The 18,398-nt window shown below is 52.4% G+C and overlaps 1 protein-coding gene across 20 annotated transcripts in view; it reads left to right on the forward strand.

Moving 5' to 3' along the window:
* Positions 1-18,398, forward strand: part of MACF1 (microtubule actin crosslinking factor 1) — a 146,973-nt gene that overhangs the window by 65,474 nt on the left and 63,101 nt on the right. For 15 of the 20 annotated variants that reach the window (XM_063177469.1, XM_063177475.1, XM_063177472.1 and 12 more), the window contains 14 exons: positions 18-153; positions 2,754-8,291; positions 8,787-8,936; positions 9,254-9,469; positions 9,551-9,700; positions 11,381-11,614; positions 12,891-13,034; positions 13,120-13,353; positions 13,859-14,074; positions 14,526-15,041; positions 15,319-15,495; positions 15,926-16,049; positions 16,351-16,559; positions 17,531-17,848. In XM_063177469.1, coding sequence (XP_063033539.1) covers positions 18-153; positions 2,754-8,291; positions 8,787-8,936; positions 9,254-9,469; positions 9,551-9,700; positions 11,381-11,614; positions 12,891-13,034; positions 13,120-13,353; positions 13,859-14,074; positions 14,526-15,041; positions 15,319-15,495; positions 15,926-16,049; positions 16,351-16,559; positions 17,531-17,848 — 8,362 coding nt within the window. The remainder of the gene's footprint in view (positions 1-17; positions 154-2,753; positions 8,292-8,786; positions 8,937-9,253; positions 9,470-9,550; positions 9,701-11,380; positions 11,615-12,890; positions 13,035-13,119; positions 13,354-13,858; positions 14,075-14,525; positions 15,042-15,318; positions 15,496-15,925; positions 16,050-16,350; positions 16,560-17,530; positions 17,849-18,398) is intronic. The other 5 variants (XM_063177484.1, XM_063177485.1, XM_063177488.1 and 2 more) reach the window with 2 other exon arrangements.

Below are 18,398 nucleotides of genomic sequence, written 5' to 3' on the forward strand. Positions count from 1 at the left end.
CCCCTTCCCCTTCGCAGGCTTTCCCAACCAGAAAAGGACCAGATTTCTGCTCAGATCGGTGCTCTGAAGGAAACCTACCAGGCTCTCTGCAGCAACTCCACGGAGCAGCTCCAGCAGCTCCAGAGCCAGCTGGCTCAGGAGACAGAGCACAAGGTACTGCCTGAGCTCCGTGCTCAGCCCTGTCCACTCCTCAGGCTGTGGAAAAGGTTTCATTTTGTTGTGTCTCTGGCCTCTGGCCACTCACAGCCCCTTGCACGGGGTTCTCTCCTGTTCACGGTCACCCAAAGCATCTGGTGGTGCCTGGAGGCCAAGCAGGAGCTGTTGTGAGAGCTGTGCTTTGGTTGCCATCAGGGCTCTGCCCCCTGCACGAGGCTCACTCGTGCTTGCTGAGCAGGGTGGCAGATGGAATTCTGCCCTGGAAGTGTCCCCATGAGGAAAATCTGTGTCCTGTGAGCTCAGGGGGCTCAGCCCCACTGCAGGAAGGTGGGACTGATGTGGCCTCAGGGTCTGGCCAAGGGTTTTTCTCTTCCTTGTGGAAGGCAATTACATTATCCAGCCCCTCATCTGACCCGGGGGATCTTCAGGACCTGTTCCCTGTTCACACCCACCAGCCCCATCCTTGCAGGGAGGGCTGGGAGCGCATCCTTATTGCCTCTGTTCCAGCTGTCATTCACAGATTTACGTGTGCCTGTTCTCTAAGTGTATATTCATGTGTCAATGGATATTTTTGTGTGTTTGCTTGCTGGCTCCCTGTGCCCTGAAGCAACAGCCCGCTCACATCTGGCTGTGAGATGCAGGTTTTGGCTCCCAGGTCTGTGAGTGAAGCCCTGTTCAAGCCACTCATGGGGAGAAGGTGGCAGAGCTGCTTTTTTGAGATCTTCCTGTCCAGCTTTCACCTAAAAATGTAGTGTTTTGCTCCAAACTGGACTTTACAGCACATTCCAGGTGTTTCAGAGCAGGAAATGATTTCTTTTATTGCAAGCCCTTTAGCCCTTGTGCTGGCAGCAGAAAGGTGAAGAAATCACTTTGTTAAGCCATCACGGATTTGATGCAGCCTCCCTGTGGAATGGGTGCTTTTTTTTTTTTCCTTTCCCTTTTCCTCCCTTTTGATCAGGAAAATTATTTTAGAGCAAAAGCCTTCTCCAGGGCTTGTCAAGCTGTTTTGGTACAGCATGAAGCTGCTTTGGGGCTGGAACAGTTTTCACTCACAGACTCAAAGAAGGCCAGGCAGCAAAACAAGAGATGGCAGTGGGGCTTCACCTCAAATCCCCGTCTGCAAAACCATCCCTGCAGCTCTGCTGCGGAGCTGTTGCTTCACTGTAGAGGGAGCATGAAGAACTCTTTAACATTTGCTTGCTGGAAACATCCAACTGTCAGAAAGAAGTTACAAAAGACCAAAAAAAAAAAAAAAAAAATTGCAAAGCAGAGCGCGCTAAATTGAGCATGATGTGTCCCTGTATGGTTTGTGTTTCATGTCAACTGTTTTTAAGATTAACTGACATCCTTGCTTACAAGTTTAACTAACCCCCCTGGGATTTAAACAAACAAAAACAAAACACACAGAAGGGAAAGAGGACGGACCTGTGTGTGGGGTTCTTTTTGCAAAACAAAACAGTCGCATGCTGGACGCTAACCCCAAGCTTTACACTGTGTGTGATACGGCTGAACTGCTCCATAAGGCTCTGTCTTTAACTGCTCAAGGCACACCCTGCAAGTCGGTAAGTAAAAGCCTTTTACTCCCCTCCCTCCCATCCATCTCCTTTTTTGATCTTTCTCTTTTGTTTTTCCCCCCTTTTTCCCTCTTTCTCTGTCTTTCCACGTCGCTGAGTTTGCACGTCAGGGCCTGGCCGTGGTGGTGGAGAGCTGAGGTTGTCCCAGAAGGTTCCTCCCGTCCCCACAGCAGGGTGTTGGGATGCAAAAGGAGTTCATTCCATAGTCCTGATTCCCTCCTTGTTATCCCCACAAAAATCTTGGAGTGCTTGGGCCAGCCTTATACCCAATGGGGAGAAACCTAAACGTCCAAAGAGCCTTTGAACAAAGACACTTTATCACTTAAATTATCACCCTCCCTGTGGGGATAGCAGCAAGAAAAGGCCCCTCCAGTAGCTGGTGTGGCCCCAGTTTGTCCCTGTTCATGCTGAAACCTCCAACTTGTTCCATTTGTCCCCTGGCCCTGTCTGAGGAGCAGCTTGGAGGTGCTGCAGTGGGGAGCTGTGCTGCTCCTGCCCTGATGCATGGCTGGGAGCTGCTCCATGCCACGGGGCTCTGTGGTGTTCCCCACCCATCCTGGCACTTGGGATTTGCTTGGCAAGTGCAGGATTCTCAGCATGGCAGGGATCAGCATGGAGGCTGTGCTGGGGAAGGTTCCTCTTTATACCCCACAGTGGGTGGTTCTGGGGGGGTTTTCTTCCCCAAGAGTGGGATTTGTGTTGTCTTTGCTTTTTAAAGGTGGAGTTGTTGAAGGGCTTTGTTGTGCTTGTTGGTTTCCTGGCCTCTTTTCTGTGGAGCATTAGGAATGAGTCTGAGTTTTGGTGCTTGCTGCTTTGCTGCATTGCTGCTGGTGGATATTGGAAGCATCTTGGTGCTGCCCTGGTGATGGACTAGATTGCAAACACTTTAGGACTTTCTAGCCTGTTTGGGGATTTAAATTTTTTTTGTTTTGTTTTTTAAGTGAGGCCTCCCTGAAACTCACGCAATGAGTGCTGGAAATGCTGAATTTTGATCTAATTCTTTTCCTTCTCTTTCTTTTCCAGGGCAGCGAAGCCGTGGCAGGAGTGATCGATCTTGGCACGGTAGAAATATTCCCTGTGTTTGGTGCCATGCAGAGAGGTCTGATAGATCAGGACACAGGCCTGGTCCTCCTGGAGGCCCAGGTGATCTCCTCTGACTTAGTTGTCCCAGAGACCAGTGAGAAACTCTCCTTGGAGGAAGCCCTGGCAAGAAACATCATTGATCCCAGGGCATTCCAGGTGCTGCAGGAACTGAAGGATGCCCTCCAGCAGGTGGAAGAGATCAGATGTGAAGGGAGGCAGCTCCTCCCCGTCGCTGCTGCCATAGAAGAGGGCAGGATCAGCGAGAGCATTGGGCTGAAGATTCTTGAGGCCGAGCTCCTCACTGGGGGCTTTAAATCCCAGCAGGGCAGAATCAGCGTGGAGACAGCAGTGCAAGAGGGTCTCCTTCCCCCCCAGCTCCACTCCAGGCTCCTGTCCCACCTGGAATGTGGCAAGGACCTGATTGACCCCAACACTGCTGAGAAGATCAGCCTGCCTGAGCTCCTGGACAGGTGCATCACCCACCACGAGGCCGGGCTGAGGCTGCTCCCAGTCAGGCAGCTGGCGGGTGGCATGGTGAGCCTGAGGTCAGGCAGGGAGGTCAGCATCTTCCGTGCTCTCCAGGAGGGGCTCATAGACAGGCAGGTGGCCACCAGGCTGCTGGAAGCCCAGCTCTTTGCTGGTGGCATTGTGGACCCCAGGACAGGGCACAGGCTGACCGTGGATGAGGCTGTCAGGCACCATTTGATTGAGCAGGATTTGGCCTGCACGCTCCTCGTCCGGCAGCTCCAGACTGGTGGGATCGTGGACACCACCACGGGAGAGAGGCTGAGCGTGGATGAGGCCCTGAGGAGGGGTTTGGTGGCTCCAAGGACTGCGCTGCTGGTGCTGGAGTCCCTGTGGTCCTTCATGGGGCTGCTGTGGCCAGAGACAGGGGAGGTCATCCCCGTTGTAGATGCTTTGGAGCAGGGGATGCTCTCCACGGAGTTGATGGAGGAGGCTCTGAGCAAGAGGCGGCTCCTGCAGGCTGTTTTCGTCCCAGAAACCACAGAGGTGGTGTCCTGGCAGAGGGCAGTGGAGCAGGGCATCCTGGACAGAGAGGTGGTGAAGGAGCTGAAAGCAACAGCCATCCCTGATGTCCTGGCCAGCGTGCAGCTCTCTGGAGCTCCAAGCAGGAGCCAGAGCTCCCCTGGAAGGAGCCCCACAGGTCAGGAGGAACCTCTGCTGAGGAGTGCTGATGAAAAGCTGATGTTCCACCTGATGACCCACAGCTACATCAACATCCACGATGGCCAGAAGGTGCTCCTGGTGGATGCAGAGTTGAACAACCTCACTAAAGCTCTCATCCAAAGCCAGGAAAATGGATCCTGTGCACAGGTGTTGGAAGGCTTTGAGGAGAGGGAGGCAGCTCTTGAAAGCAAACCTTGCAATGGTTTGGCTTTGCAGCAGCTTGAGCTTCAATCTGCTCCTTCAAAAGGTGAAAGTGAGAAGATCCTACCACCCAGAAGTGCTCTGGAGAATGGGGAGGTGGTGGTGGGACCTGAAGGTCTCCTCTTGGAGGATGCAGAGGAGTTCCTGCGTGTGGAAGAGCAGGAGCAGATTTCCCCTGAGCTGGAGAGCATCAGGAGTGAAACTGATGCTGAATTTGGAAAAGAACAGGTGATTTTTACAACCAGGGATAAGCATCAGGTAAAATTACTGATACCAGAACCTCCCAGTGACCTTGGTAGTGGATTAACCAGAGAAACAGAGGAAATGATGATCGAGGCAGAAGAAGAGTCCAAGCCTCCTGCAGCAGATGGAGTGGAAGGTCCCGAATATCAGAAGAGGGCATTGGAAAGTGGGGCAGTGGTTGTGAAAAGTGAAATCTGCATTACAATGGGCGTTCCAGAAAGCAGAGACAGACTGAAAATGGTGGCAGAGGGGTCTCGGGGTGTGAGGGAGCCTGAAGGAGAGGCAGGAGATGTGAGAGATGTGAGAGAGGTTTATGTGCTGAAGGAGGGGACAGTTGAAAATGGTGTGCTGGGAGGAGAGGAGGATGTGCTCCCTGCACGTGGGGAGGCAGCACCAGCAGAGAGGCAAAGCAAGGACACGGAAACCGTGCTGAAAGTGGAGGAAGGAGAGTGGAAAGAAGTGTTGGGTGATGAGGGACCATCCCTGCCACCCCACGAGGAGCAGGAAGCAGAGGACACAGGAGAGCAGGAAGAAGTGCTGGGTGATGAGGGCGTTGAGGAGCCACCCCTGCCAGCCCCTGAGGAGCAGGAAGCAGAGGACACTTTGGAAAAGCTCCTGATGCAGCTCCAAAGTGGTGGCATCACCCACGAGCAGACGGGCAGGACCCTGCTGCTGGATGAGGCCGTGGCCTCTGGGCTGGTGTCTGGCCACACGGCTGTGAAACTCATGGAGAGGATGAAGATGTTCAGTGGCTTCTTTGACCCTCAGGCCTGTGAATCCTTGACCACTGAGGACGTGATTGAGGAAGGTCTGATGGATGAGGAGCTGCTCCAGAAGGTGCTCACGTCTGACAAAGCCATAAGTGGTGTCCTTGACCCGGGCAACAACTTTGTCTACTCCATCAAGGACGCTGCTGCTGTTGGCCTTCTGGACAAGGAGACGGCCATGAGGATCCTGGAAGGGCAGGTGGTCACTGGGGGCATTGTTGACTTGAAACGTGGCAAGAAGGTGTCAGTGACTTTGGCTTCAAATCTGGGCCTCGTAGAGCCGACGAGCCAGGCAGAGCTGGTGAAGCTGGAGAAGGCTTCCAAGGGGAAAGGCACTGATGAGGTGACCAGGCAGAAGCTCATTAATTTGCAGGCTGAGACCAGTGGGATTGTGGATCCTGCAAGCAAGCAGCCTTTGACTGTGGCAGAGTCTGTTGAAAAAGGGCTCCTGGAGAAGGAAAAAGCTTTTCAGCTCTTGACCAAGCAGGTTGGCGATGGAGGGATCATCCACCACGTGTCTGGGATGAGGCTGTCGGTGGACAACGCCATGAAGCACGGTTTGATCAGTCCAGCCCTGTGCAAGGAGCTCAGGAAAGCTGAAAGCGTGGTCCGGCAGGGCTTTGTGCACCCGGCCACCAAGGAGAAGCTGCCCTTGCCCCAGGCAGTGTCACTGGGGCTCCTCAGCCCAGAATTCCAGAGGAAAGTGCAGGAGATCCAGGCTGAGAGCGGGAGCATCCTCGATCCAGCTTCTGGCCAGCGGCTGGCTCTGAGCGAGGCGGCGCGGGAGGGCTTGGTGCCCCAGCAGGCGGTGGAGAAAGCCCTGTCATCTTCAGCCATGAGAGAAGGCATTGTGGACCCCGAGAGCTGCCGGATCACCCCCTACTCAGAGCTCCTGAAGAAGTGCAGAATCGACGTGGAATCCGGCCAGCGGTACCTGGAGGTGCATCCCTTGCAGGCCGTCAGGGACGAGGCCACGGGCGCCAAGCTGCCGTGTGCCCAGGCAGTGAGGATGGGCAGGGTGGACCCCCTGCCCGCCCTGAGGCTGCTGCAGGCACAGGCAGACGCCGGAGGCCTGGTGGTGGAGGGCTCCGTGAGCAAGAGGCTGTCCCTGAGGGCGGCTGTGGAGCGCGGCGTGCTGGATGAGGCCATGGCCAAAGTGATCGCCAGCAACCAGCTCAGGGCTGGGGGAATCGTGGGTGCCCCCGGTGGGGAAAGGTTGACTGTGAGGGAGGCTGTTGGGAAAGGGCTGATCAGCCAAAAATTAGCTGCTGGTCTTCGGGATGTGCAGGTGTCCGAGGGGAAAGTTGGCTCTGAGGTGTTCGAAGCGGAAAAATTGCAAGTCTCGCAGGAAAAAATAGAAAAATTGTCTCCAAAAGAGGGAGGTGTCATCCTCCCTGCCAGGTCTGATGGTGCTGAGCCCAAAGCTCACCCTGAAGCTGTGAGCTATGACACAGCTCAGGCTGCTGGGAAAGGGCTGATTAGCCAAAAATTAGCTGCTGGTCTTCAAGACATGCCAATATCTGAGGAGAAGGTTGGCTCTGAGGTGTTCAAAGTGGAAAAAATGCAGGAAAAAATAGAAAAACTGTCTCCAAAAGAGGAGGGCGTCATCCTCCCTGCCAGGTCTGATGGTGCTGAGCCCAAAGCTCGTCCTGAAGCTGTGAGCTATGACACAGCTCAGAGTGCAGCTGCTGCCACTGAGAAATCCCCCAAAGCATGGCCAGAAAGGAAATTAAAGCCCCAGGAAGCTTCAGAGGGTGGTGTCCATCCCCAAGATGAACATCATCGTCATCTTCATCACCCCCAGGCAAAGGCTGAGGTGACTCCAGAGCTCCCCTCAGTGTTGGGGACAGTGTCCCTCCCTGAAGAGGCAATGGTGACAGGGGCTGTGGAAAAAGGGATCCCAAAAGGCATCTCCCAAGTGAGAGCAGCCCAGGGCAAGGAATTGAGGGAAGAAATGGATGGAAGGGCAGAGAAAGTTGAGAGACAGGGCTTGGAGAAGGGGCAGTTGGGCACAGAGGTGCTTCACAAGGAGGATGATGATGAGGAGAGGAAGAGGAGGAAAGAGTTTGTAAGTGCAGAGGGAGTTGTGGCAGGTGGAGAAGGTGCAGTGGTGGCTTCTGGGCATGGAGAGAGAGTGACCAGCGTGGTCCAGGAGACACCAGCAGCCCCGAGGGATTCTGTCAGTGTGGGCACAGGGAAGGGAGGGATGGGTCCTGCAGAACCCCCTGAGCTTGGTGTGCCTGTGGGAGATGAGCTTGCAGGGGAAAGAGCTGCCAAACACACAGGAGGAGAAACCCCTCGCATAGAAAGTGAGCAGGAAAAAACCAGTGTAACTGAGCTAAAACCTACCCAGAAAAAGAAAAGCAAGAAGAAGAAAGCCAAGCAGGGCAGCATTCCAGGAGACAGCGCTCAGCCAGAGGAACCTGCAGAGAAGCAGCTCCTTCCTCCCCTGGCTCCCCAAGAAATTCCAAGGAGAAAGGGCGAGGAGCAGCACTTTGTCCCCAGGGTGCCAGAGCCAGAACATGAATCCAGCACCGAGGCTGCTGCTGGGCTGGCACGAGACACAGCCAAGCACAGGGGTGGAAAAGGGAGGAAAACAATTCCTGTGAAAGACACAGAAACCCCCAGAGAGGATCGGGTGCTCCCTGAGCACGGGGAAGCTCGAGAGGTGCTGGAAGGTGGCACCAAGGATGGGCAGGATTCCTCGGTGGCCCTGAAACGTGAGGAAAGGAGCCTGAGTCTGGAGGAAAGGATGGCTCAGGATGACACCAGGGTGGAAACCACCCAGGATGTGCCCAGCACAGCCACCGTGGCACAGGAACTGCCCCATGACTTAATTATCAGAGAGGAACCCACAGAAATTCAGGAAACCTCCGCAATCCTGGAGCTTGGAGAGGAGAAGCAGCACAAGCAAAGAGCTGAGCTCAGAGGAGACCAAGGAGGAGCCTCTGCTCCCCCAAAACCCAAAGAAGAGACCCCCCAGGAGAGGAGCAAGCAGCCAGGCCCAGGTTTGCTCTTACCTGTGATCGTGGAGGGGGAGCTGCTGGAAACCTCGAGGGAGTCCACGAGGCCGGCCCAGGTCAGTGAATATTTTTGCTATTTAGGCAGTTTTTTCCTGAGCTATTTGTGGATGTTTGGTGCTAAATCTGTCTGAAATCCTCAGCACAGAGGGCAGCTGAAGCAGGAGGAGTGGATGTTGCAGTGGATTTGGTAAAGGAGCTGGTGATGTACAACTGGAAACACTCAGGGCTGAGTTGTGGCTCCTTTTGCTGGAGCATTACTGCTAAATGACTAACAAGTAAAACTCCTTTTTTTTTTGGCACTTTTGCTGCAACACCAAGAGATCTCTTGCCATTTATAAGCTTATGTTGGAAAAAGAACCATGTGGTTTATTTCTCCTGTAGTAAATCTTGTAGATAAGGCTGGCAAGTGGCGAGTCCATGAGCGGGAACGTTATTAACAAATTTCTCCTTTGGGGAAAAAAAAAAAAACAACAAAAAAAAGAATTTTATATAACACTTTGTCTCCTTTTCTGCCTAAGTTTGAAGCTTTGATTTCCTGTCTGATTCTGCAGATCAAGTTCAGCAAGAAGATGTGTCTGGAGCACGACCAGAGGCTGATATCTTATCTCTCCATGCTCCGAGACATCGAGATGAGAATCAAGCGTGTGCAGCCAGCAGAGCAGAATTTGGCAGCCCTGCACGACCTGAGGCAGCAAGCAGAGGTGAGAGAGGCTGGGCCAGGCTTGGCTGGTGTCAGACAGAGCTTTTCCCCCCTCTCCCCAGCTTCCTGGGGAAAGAAACCTTTGTCTCAGGTTTAACAGGCTTTGATATCAAACCTCATCCCTCCTGCAACAGCCTGAGCTTGGCTGACAGGAATTTCACAGCCTGGAGAGAGGCAGGAGAGTGCTGGCAGCCTAGCAGGGCTGGAGGGGGGGGATGAATTTTTCCAGGCTGAGTGTTTGGAGCTGCCTCTCCAAAAGCCCTGCTGGGTTTTGGCAGCAGGGAGGCGAAGTCACCCTGTGGTGCTGTTTTGTCTCAGGCTCTGGGCTCCGAGCTGCAGGAGCTGAGCTGCCCAGTGAATCAGGAGCTGGATGCCGTGCAGAGGATTGTGGCCAACCCGCCTGAAGAGGTCCCTGAGCAGTTACTGAAGGCTTTGGAGAAGGATGCCAAGAACCTCCAGAAGTCTCTGAGCTCTGCAAGCGAGGTCCTGCAGTCCCGGCTGCAAAACCTTCGTGGGGCAGCGGAAGCTGAAAAGGTAGAGCTGACAACTGCCCCGCTGCTGCCCCCAAAAACTCCCTGAAATTCCTCCTTTAAACCACGGATTTCTGCTTTTCAGGCTAAAATCCTGGCCCAGCACGAGGCTCTGGAGGGCAGGCTGCAGGAGCTGCTGAGCTGGGTCCGTGGCACCACGGAGTCACTGGATGACAGAGATTTCCAGCAGGCCACCGATGGCAGCAGCTTGGGTCACTGCCTGCAGCACTACAAGGTAGCCATGGCAATGCCCCTAATCCTGCAGCCTGCTGAACTTGCTGCCCTCTGCACAGAGGAGAAGCTTTTAATCCTGCAAAGCCCTCCCAGGGTTTGCCCTTAGCTTGTGCTGCAGCAGGAGCTGCTGTGCTGGGTGTCCTCTCTAAAGTCATTTATTTCCAATAATACACATTATGATATATACACTTATAGTTATATATGTACATTAAAAGAGAAGCTTTTAATCCTGCTTCTCTCCCAGGGTTTGCCCTTAGCTTGTGCTGCAGCAGGAGCTTCTGTGTTGGGTGTTCTCTCTAAAGTTATTTATTTCCGTAATACACATTATAATATATACACTTATAATATATACACTTATATATTATATAAGTGTATGATTACACGTATATAATTATACACTAATATAATATATAATATATAATATATAATATATAATATATAATATATAATATATAATATATAATATATTATATATAATATATTATATATTATATATTATATATTATATATTATATATTATATATTATATATTATATATTATATATTATATGTAAGTGTATAATTTTATAAGTGTATATAACTTGTGTAATTATACACTTATATATTATATAAGTGTATAATTAAAATACATTAAAAGAGAAGCTTTTAATCCTGCTTCTCTCCCAGGGTTTGCCCTTAGCTTGTGCTGCAGCAGGAGCTGCTGTGCTGCGTGTTCTCTCTAAAATCATTTATTTCCCTAATACCCAGCCTGGTTTGGTTGTTTGAAGTGCTCCTGTGCAGGGCTGTGGTGGTGGCTGAGTGACCTGGGGAGGTTCCTGTCAGGCTGCATCCTCTGGGAAGCTGCTCCATCACACCTGCCCTGGTCTCCATCACCTGTATGTGCAGCCCAGTCTTCTTATCCATCTTCTAGCAATAAAGATTGTTTCCAAGTTTGGTGGTGGCATCTTGGGCGTGGAAATCAGGGCATTGAAGGCTTTGAGAGCTGGTGGTGGCACGTGGAGTCGCTGTGGTCATGTGTGGGTCATCTTCAGACCCAAGGGCAGCCCTACACACATCCAAGAAACCTCTTGGTGAGGTGCCAACAGCACCTGGTGCAGAGGGAAGTTGGAAAATCCCAGTGGTGAGATGCTGTCACCTGTGACAGTGTTCACAGGGGTCTGAGGATGAGGGAAGAGATGGGGATCTGACTCCGTGTTTCAGAAGGCTTGATTTATTATTTTATCATATATATTATATTACAACTATACTAAAAGAATAGAAGAAAGGATTTCTTCTAAGAATAGAAAAAGAAGAAATGATAACAAAGGTTTGTGTCTCAGACAGAGAGTCCAAGCCAGCTGACTGTGATTGGCCATTAATTCGAAACAACCACATGAGACCAATCCCAGATGCACCTGTAGCATTCCACAGCAGCAGATAACCACTGTTTGCATTTTGTTCCTGAGGTTTTTCCTCTCAGCTTCTCAGGAGGAAAAATCCCAAGGAAAGGATTTTTCATAAAAGATGTCTGCGACACTCACCTCCATGCTGAGTTCAGTTTTGGGAGAGTTTGGTGTTTTTGGAATGTATTTCATGTGACACCTGCAGATGGGAAGCAGTGCAGCCACAACCCTGATCATTTTTAGGGTCATTTTTAGGGTCATTTTAAGGTCATTTTGGGTGTTTTTTCTCCCCCATTCAGGAGCTGAAGGAGCCCCTTGCTGGCACCAAGGCTGAGCTGGACGCCGCTGCCTTCGACATCCAGCTCCTCATCTCGGAGCACGCGCAGGATTTGACGCCCCAGCAGAGCAGGCAGCTGCTGAGGCTGCTCAACGAGCTGCAGAGAGCCTTCAGGGAGCTGTCAGAGCGCGTGGCAGCGCGGCTGGAGGTGCTGCAGCTCTGTCTCCAGCAAGCGGAGCAGACGGAGCAGGTGAAGGTTGTGAGACATCTCCTCCTCTGCTTGCTGAAGCGCTTCCCGGCCACAGGAGCAGCACCTCCACTCTGGGATTTCCCCTGCATGCCACTCTCAGTTCAGGGGTTCTCACTGCACATCATGAGCTTCCTCTAAAAGGCTTTCTTCTCCCTACCAGGCAGAAAGTTGCTTTGCTCCCCAAAATGTGGAGCCCTGCCAAGGTCTGGGCAGCAGCTCTCTGCTAGATATGGAATTGTTTGGGGCTGGGTGGAATAAACCCTGTAATCACCCCCAAAATCCCTGTGTAGGGAGCACCCAATGTCCTATTTCCACTGCACACATCAGGCATTGCTGTCCCAGGGAAACAGCTGGCAAGGGCAGAAACAAGCCCTCAGATCTCTGGGCAGCACCCAGCACTGCATGGATCCTCTCATCCAAGACAGGATTAATGTGTTTTTATTATTAACAATTGCTCTCTGTAACTCTTGCCTGTCCTCTCTGGAGTGTGTGTGTGTGTGTATTAACCAGTTTGCTTTGCCTTTTCAGATTGAGCCCATCCTAACCCGGGAAGAACTCGCTTTGCAGCTGAAGAGCTCTTAAGAAGGCTCTTTCAATTTGCTTCTGTTGTTTTATCTTATGACTGGGAGAAACAGGCACAGTGTTTGGCACAAGTTTGTACATCACCTTGCTGAAATGCCCAGTGAAAAGCTCAAAAACCTTTTATCCCCCCTGGCAGAGGGGGACAGGGGTGTCACAGGGACTCTCAGGTCACATCATGCTCAATTGCTCAAACAGGCGCTTCTGTGTTGTGCTCTGGCAGCAAAAAGAGGAGCTGGATCAGCCACAGAAACACTTTCCCTCTCCAGGGCTCCCTTTCCAACCCCAAATCATTTTTAAAAATCCCTTATTTGGGGTTGTCTGGGGCTCCACAGTGGCGCTGCCTGCCCCGGGCTGTTGTTGCCTCTCACTCAATGAGTTTCTGCTGCACTTCTAATGTTTGTAAAGTAGAATGGAAAAGGCACAGAAACTCATGGCTGAGTTTTGCTGGGAGAGCAGTGCAGCTCCATCTTGCAGCTCAACAGAGAGAAACCTCCAGTGACAAAAGTGACAAAAGTGCCACCAGCTCGGCAGGGATGTGACACCTGCTGCCGGACAGGGAGCACCTGGAGATCCGCAAAAGTTTTCTGTGCTGCATCCTCCCCTCCAGGAGCTGTAACCTGACCTTGCCTTTCAGCAGCAGGTGAGAGGAGGTGCAGGGCTGGCCCTGACTGTGCCCCTGTCCCCTTTGCTGTGCCCACAGACGCTGCAGGAGCAGCAGGCAGCCCGGGCACAGAGCCTGGCCGAGCTGAGCCGCTGGCTGGGCCAGGCTGAGGACACCCTGGCAGAGCAGCAGACAGCAGAGGGGGACCTGCCCGCCCTCCAGCAGAGGCAGAGCGATGTTAAGGTCGGTGATATTTAAATTTTGGGGGGCAGAGGTGGGGAGGTTTCACTTTAGGAGTGCCCAGAGCCTCATGAATTCACCCATGCAGGAGCTGCAGAGGAGCATGCACAGCAGAGCCGCCTCCTTCGCCGGTGTCCTGAAGAGCACAGAGCAGTTCTTGGAGGAGAACAAGGCCAAGCTGGAGCCTGGGGAGCTGGCAGCACTGCAGCAGGACCTGCAGCGTGCCAAGGAGCAGTACCAGTCCCTGCAGGAGAGGGCAGAGGTGGCCCAGAAGGAGCTGGAGAGTGCTGTGAGTGCTGCAGTGCAGCAGGAGACTGAGAAGGTAACGTGCCAGGGGCTGCAGAGCTTCCAGGCTTTGCTTGAAGGGGACTGTGAGGTCCTGGGAGCCCATCTGGGTGATGCAGCACAGAGCAACTTGTGGTTCCTTCCTGGGTGAGCTTTCCCCCAGATATTTCTGTCATTAAATGCCTTGGGAGCTGCAGCTGGTTGTGCAGGGAATGGGGGAGGAAAGGTCCCTTACTCTGCCTTTGGGGTGACCCCTGATGGATGAGGATTGCCAATCACATCCCAGCCCTTTTGGGGTGTATGAGCATGAGAAATTCAATGTAGCAGCGAGGCTGAGATGTCTCACAGCTTTTCTGCACCTTCCAGAGAGCCACAAAGGGTCTGGAGGTGTCTCAGGCATTTGCTGAGGCTGGGAAACTCCTTGGGTTTGTTTTTTTTTTTTTTTCCCTCTTTCTGCTGATTTTTGTCTCCCTCCCCCGTGCAGCAGTCTGCTGAACATGCAAGAACTGGGTCATTCTTATCTGGAGCCCTTGTGCTTTCAGGTGAAAGCTGCCAAGGAGCTGGAGGAGAACAGCAATAAGATCGATTCCCTCCTGAGCTGGGTGGCGTCGCTGGAGCAGAGGGGAGAGCTCCCAGAGTACAGACCCCACCCTGCCAGCCCAGGCTCAGCAAAAAGCACTGGGGATGTCCCTGATGGCCACACTGTGGGAGCAGGCAGTGCTGCTGAGAGCCTGGATGAGCACTACGAGAGGCTGAAGGTCAGCACTGACACCTTGTCCCACCCAAAGCCTCCTGCCCCATGCCTGTCCCTGCTGTTATATGGGTATGAAATATGGGATTCTCCATGGGGGAAGCTCAGACAGGCCCTGCAGGAGATGCAGGATGTGTGGTGGGCGTGTGCCCACCCACAAGGTGTAACCAGGGTCCAGCAGGTGCCCATGATGCCCACAGAAGGGCTCACTCTGTACTCCTGTAGCCCAACCTGGGACGCTCCCAGTTTTCCCCACCCTGCTGATGCTTTGTCGCAGAATCATGAAAATAATTGGCTTGGAAATGACCCTAAAGATCATCCTGTTCCACTCCCACCTTCCACTAGACCAGGCTGCTCCACTCTTTGCTTTAACCCTTCCAGTGCTGGCCCATCCACAGCTGCAGAGGCGAGCAGAGCCCCCTCAGCACCGAGCTCACCTTTCTCCCTGCACCTTCCAGGCGCAGCACCAGGAGCTGCTGTCCCAGCAGCAGGACATCATCCTGGCCACGCAGGCAGCACAGGCTTTCCTGGACAAGCAGGGGCCCAGCCTGGCTGGGCAGGAGCAGGAGAGGCTGCAGGCACAGCTGGCACAGCTGCGGGAGCGGTACCCGGCGTCGCTGGCGCGCGCCGAGGCGCAGCTGAAACGGGTGCAGCTCCTCAGGGAGGAGCTCCACAAGTTCCTGCAGGACCACGGGGAGTTCCAGGCCTGGCTGGAGCAGGCGGAGCAGGAGCTGCAGGGCATGTACAAGGGGGACAGCGACCCTGCCTCCCTGAGGCAGCTGCTGCGGCGCCAGGGCAGCTTCGCCGAGGATGTGATCTCCCACAAGGGTGACCTGCGCTTCGTCACCATGTCGGGGGAGAAGTTTCTGGATGGGGATGCTGGGGGTGATGAATCCCAGCTGGTGATGTCCAGGAGCGTGGTCAAGAGCAAGCTGGAGGACGCCACGCAGAGATACACCACGCTGCACTCCAAGGTATGGGAAGGGCTGGGAGCTGGGGGCTCTTTTCCTCCTGTGTCCCAGCCATCATGGCATTTATAGATTGTAGGACAAGGATTGTCTTCTTCAGGGCTTGGGCAACACCCTTGTCTTGCTGTTGCAACATCCGTGTCACCCCTAGTAATTCATTTAGCCTGTGGCAAGATTGATTTTTTTTAAATTGCTTTTTCTTTCTTGCTGATTCCTGTGCCTTTTCCCGCGGGCTGCTCAGCATTCACGTGCATCCCTGTCACCTCTCCTTGCTCCCTTGCAGTGCTCCAGGCTGGGCTCCCACCTGAACACCTTGCTGGATCACTACCAGCAGTTCCAGGAGGTGGCAGAGTCTCTGAGGACGTGGCTGCAGGAGAGTGAGGCTGCCCTGGGGAAGCTGCTCTCAGAAACGGTCTCCTCGGATCTGGCCGTGCTGCAGAAGCAACTCGCCAGCACCAAGGTACATTTGAAGGATTTCCTGGGAAGTGCAGGAGCCTGGATGGGAATTTGGCTGCTCTGAGCAGTCAGCAGCAGGGAGATTTGACCCATTGGGGGTTTTTTTGTGCTGGTTGAGGGCAAAGATGCACCTGCAGGTGTAGCAGGTTCTGTGCTGCAGGTCAGGTGGAGTCAAACTTCTGGGGAAGGTGTTTAGGAGCTGCAGACACCCTAGAGGGGCATAGAGAGGGACATTCCTCCCCCATGAGGGTGCCAGAGCACTGGGACAGCCCAAACCCTCTGATCCAGCTCTGTGTGGGGGTAGATTTTTCCATCATTTCTTAACAATCCGGATGAAGTGCAGAGGATCCCTCAGAGGGTGTAAAAGCTCCATGAGTGTGGCAATCCTGCCTGGGACCCATGTCTGATTTTTGCCTTATCTTGTGTGGAAACAGCAACTGCAGGGAGACCTGGCTGAGCACCAGGTGCCAGTGGAGAAGCTGCAGAAAGCAGCTCGGACCTTGCTGGACATCCAAGGGGAGCCAGCCCCAGACCACAGCCACATCCAGGAGACAACAGGTACAGAGCAAAGCAGCTGCCTGTTAGCAGGGAGGGCTGGGGAGAGTGGGAACAAGCCAGAGGGAGCAAAAATAAATCACTTTTTGGAGGGAATTTGGGGGTAATCACATGGCAGTGCATCTTCAGGGTTTGCATGTGAGGAGGGATGTGCCACTTGTGTTTTGTCCCCTGTCTCACTGCTGAAATTGGGGACAGGGATTTGTCATCACTGAAAATTTTGGGGAGCCAAAGGTGACGCTGGCTGCTCTCTGAGCACTTGGAGCTCTGTGCCACTGAGTGTGCTCTGTGCTGAACCCTGCAGATGCCATCGTGAGCCGCTTCCAGAGCCTGTCCCAGCAGATGTCCGAGCGCTCAGACCTGCTGCAGAAATCCATTGCCCAGTCCCAGAGCGTCCAGGAGAGCCTGGAGAGCCTCCTCCAGTCCGTGGCTGAGATTGAGAAGAGCCTGGAGAAGGATCAGCCAGCTGTGCTCACCTCTGCCTCCATCCAGGACTCGCTTGCCACCAGTGTGGTAAGGCTGGGCTGGCTCCCTCACCCCAAACACCCCAGAGCAGCACCTGCACCATGCAGGGGTAACTGCTGAGTGCTGAAAGCACCAAAAAAAAAACCCTTAAAATGAATATGAGCAGAATTATTTTATTTTATTTTATTTTATTTTATTTTATTTTATTTTATTTTATTTTATTTTATTTTATTTTATTTTATTTTATTTTATTTTATTTTATTTTTATTTTATATTACTTTAATTTTTATTTGAATTTTTATCTTTATTTTATTTTATTTTATTTTTATTTTTTAAATTTTTTAAATTTTATTTTATTTTATATTACTTTAATTTTTATTTGAATTTTTATCTTAATTTTATTTTATTTTATTTTTATTTTTTAAATTTTATTTTATTTTACTTTAATTCTTATTTGAATTTTTATCTTTACTTTTATTTTTTTTTTTTAATTTTATTTAATTTTAAATTTATTTTATTTTAAATTTATTTTATTTTATTTTATTTTATTTTATTTTATTTTATTTTATTTTATTTTATTTTATTTTATTTTATTTTATTTTATTTTATTTTATTTATGTAGAATCACTGAATGGTTTGGGTGGGAAGGAACCTTAAGCACCATCCTAATTCCAATGCCCTGCCATGGGCAGAGACACCTTCCCCTGGACCAGCTTGCTCAGGGCCCTGTATAATCTGGCCTTGGACATTTCCAGGGATGAGGCAGCTCCAGCATCTCTGTGCAAGGTCACAGACTTGTTGAAATTCTCCTTTTTTCTTTGCTAACAAGATTTCAGACACGGGGAAAAGCAGATCATGTTGGGCAGGTCAGAAAGGAAAGAAAAACTGGGATACAAAACTATTTTTTCCCAACTCTCGTTGTGTCAAACCACCTGCTGCTGCTCCAGAGGGCTGCCCAGTCAGTTCTGCTGAAGAACCCTCCTTAAAAACCCCTCTCTGTCCTCGTGTGCTCCCCACAGAAGCTGAAGCAGGACATTGCCAGGCAGAGGAGCTGCCTGGAGGCCACCAGGGAGATGGTGACGCGCTTCACCGAGGCCGCCGACAGCCCCGCGGCCTCCACGCTGCAGGACAAGCTGGCGCGGGTGACAGAGCACTTTGGGAGGCTGTGCCAGCAGCAGCAGCAGCGGGAGGACGCCCTCAAGGGCCTGCTGCCCAAGGTGGAGCAGTACGAGCAGCTGTGGGAGAAGCTGCAGCAGTTCACGGAGAGCAGGACGCGGCTGCTGGCGTCCGGGAACCAGCCGGACCACGACATCGCTCACTTCGCCCAGCACATCCAGGTGAGGCCCTGGGGAGGAGCTCCGCCTGCTCCAGGGGTCTGAGGAGGGTTCAGGCTGGTCCTGCTCTCTTCATGGAGAGCAGTATGTGAGTGTTGGTGTCTGGGACTCAACCAGACCACGACATCGCTCACTTCGCCCAGCACATCCAGGTGAGGCCCTGGGGAGGAGTTCTGCCTGCTCCAGGGGTCTGAGGAGGGTTCAGGTTGGCAGGGTTCAGGCTGGTCCTGCTCTCTTCATGGAGAGCAGGTCTGAGGAGGGTTCAGGCTGGTCCTGCTCTCTTCACGGAGAGCAGTATGTGAGTTTTGGCATCTGGGAATCAACCAGACCACGACATCGCTCACTTCTCCCAGCACATCCAGGTGAGGCCCTGGGGAGGAGTTCTGCCTGCTCCAGGGGTCTGAGGAGGGTTCAGGTTGGCAGGGTTCAGGCTGGTCCTGCTCTCTTCATGGAGAGCAGGTCTGAGGAGGGTTCAGGCTGGTCCTGCTCTCTTCACGGAGAGCAGTATGTGAGTTTTGGCATCTGGAAATCAACCAGACCACGACATCGCTCA

Source organism: Melospiza melodia, chromosome 27 (genome assembly GCF_035770615.1).
Source record: "Melospiza melodia melodia isolate bMelMel2 chromosome 27, bMelMel2.pri, whole genome shotgun sequence".
Classification (NCBI taxonomy): domain Eukaryota; kingdom Metazoa; phylum Chordata; class Aves; order Passeriformes; family Passerellidae; genus Melospiza; species Melospiza melodia.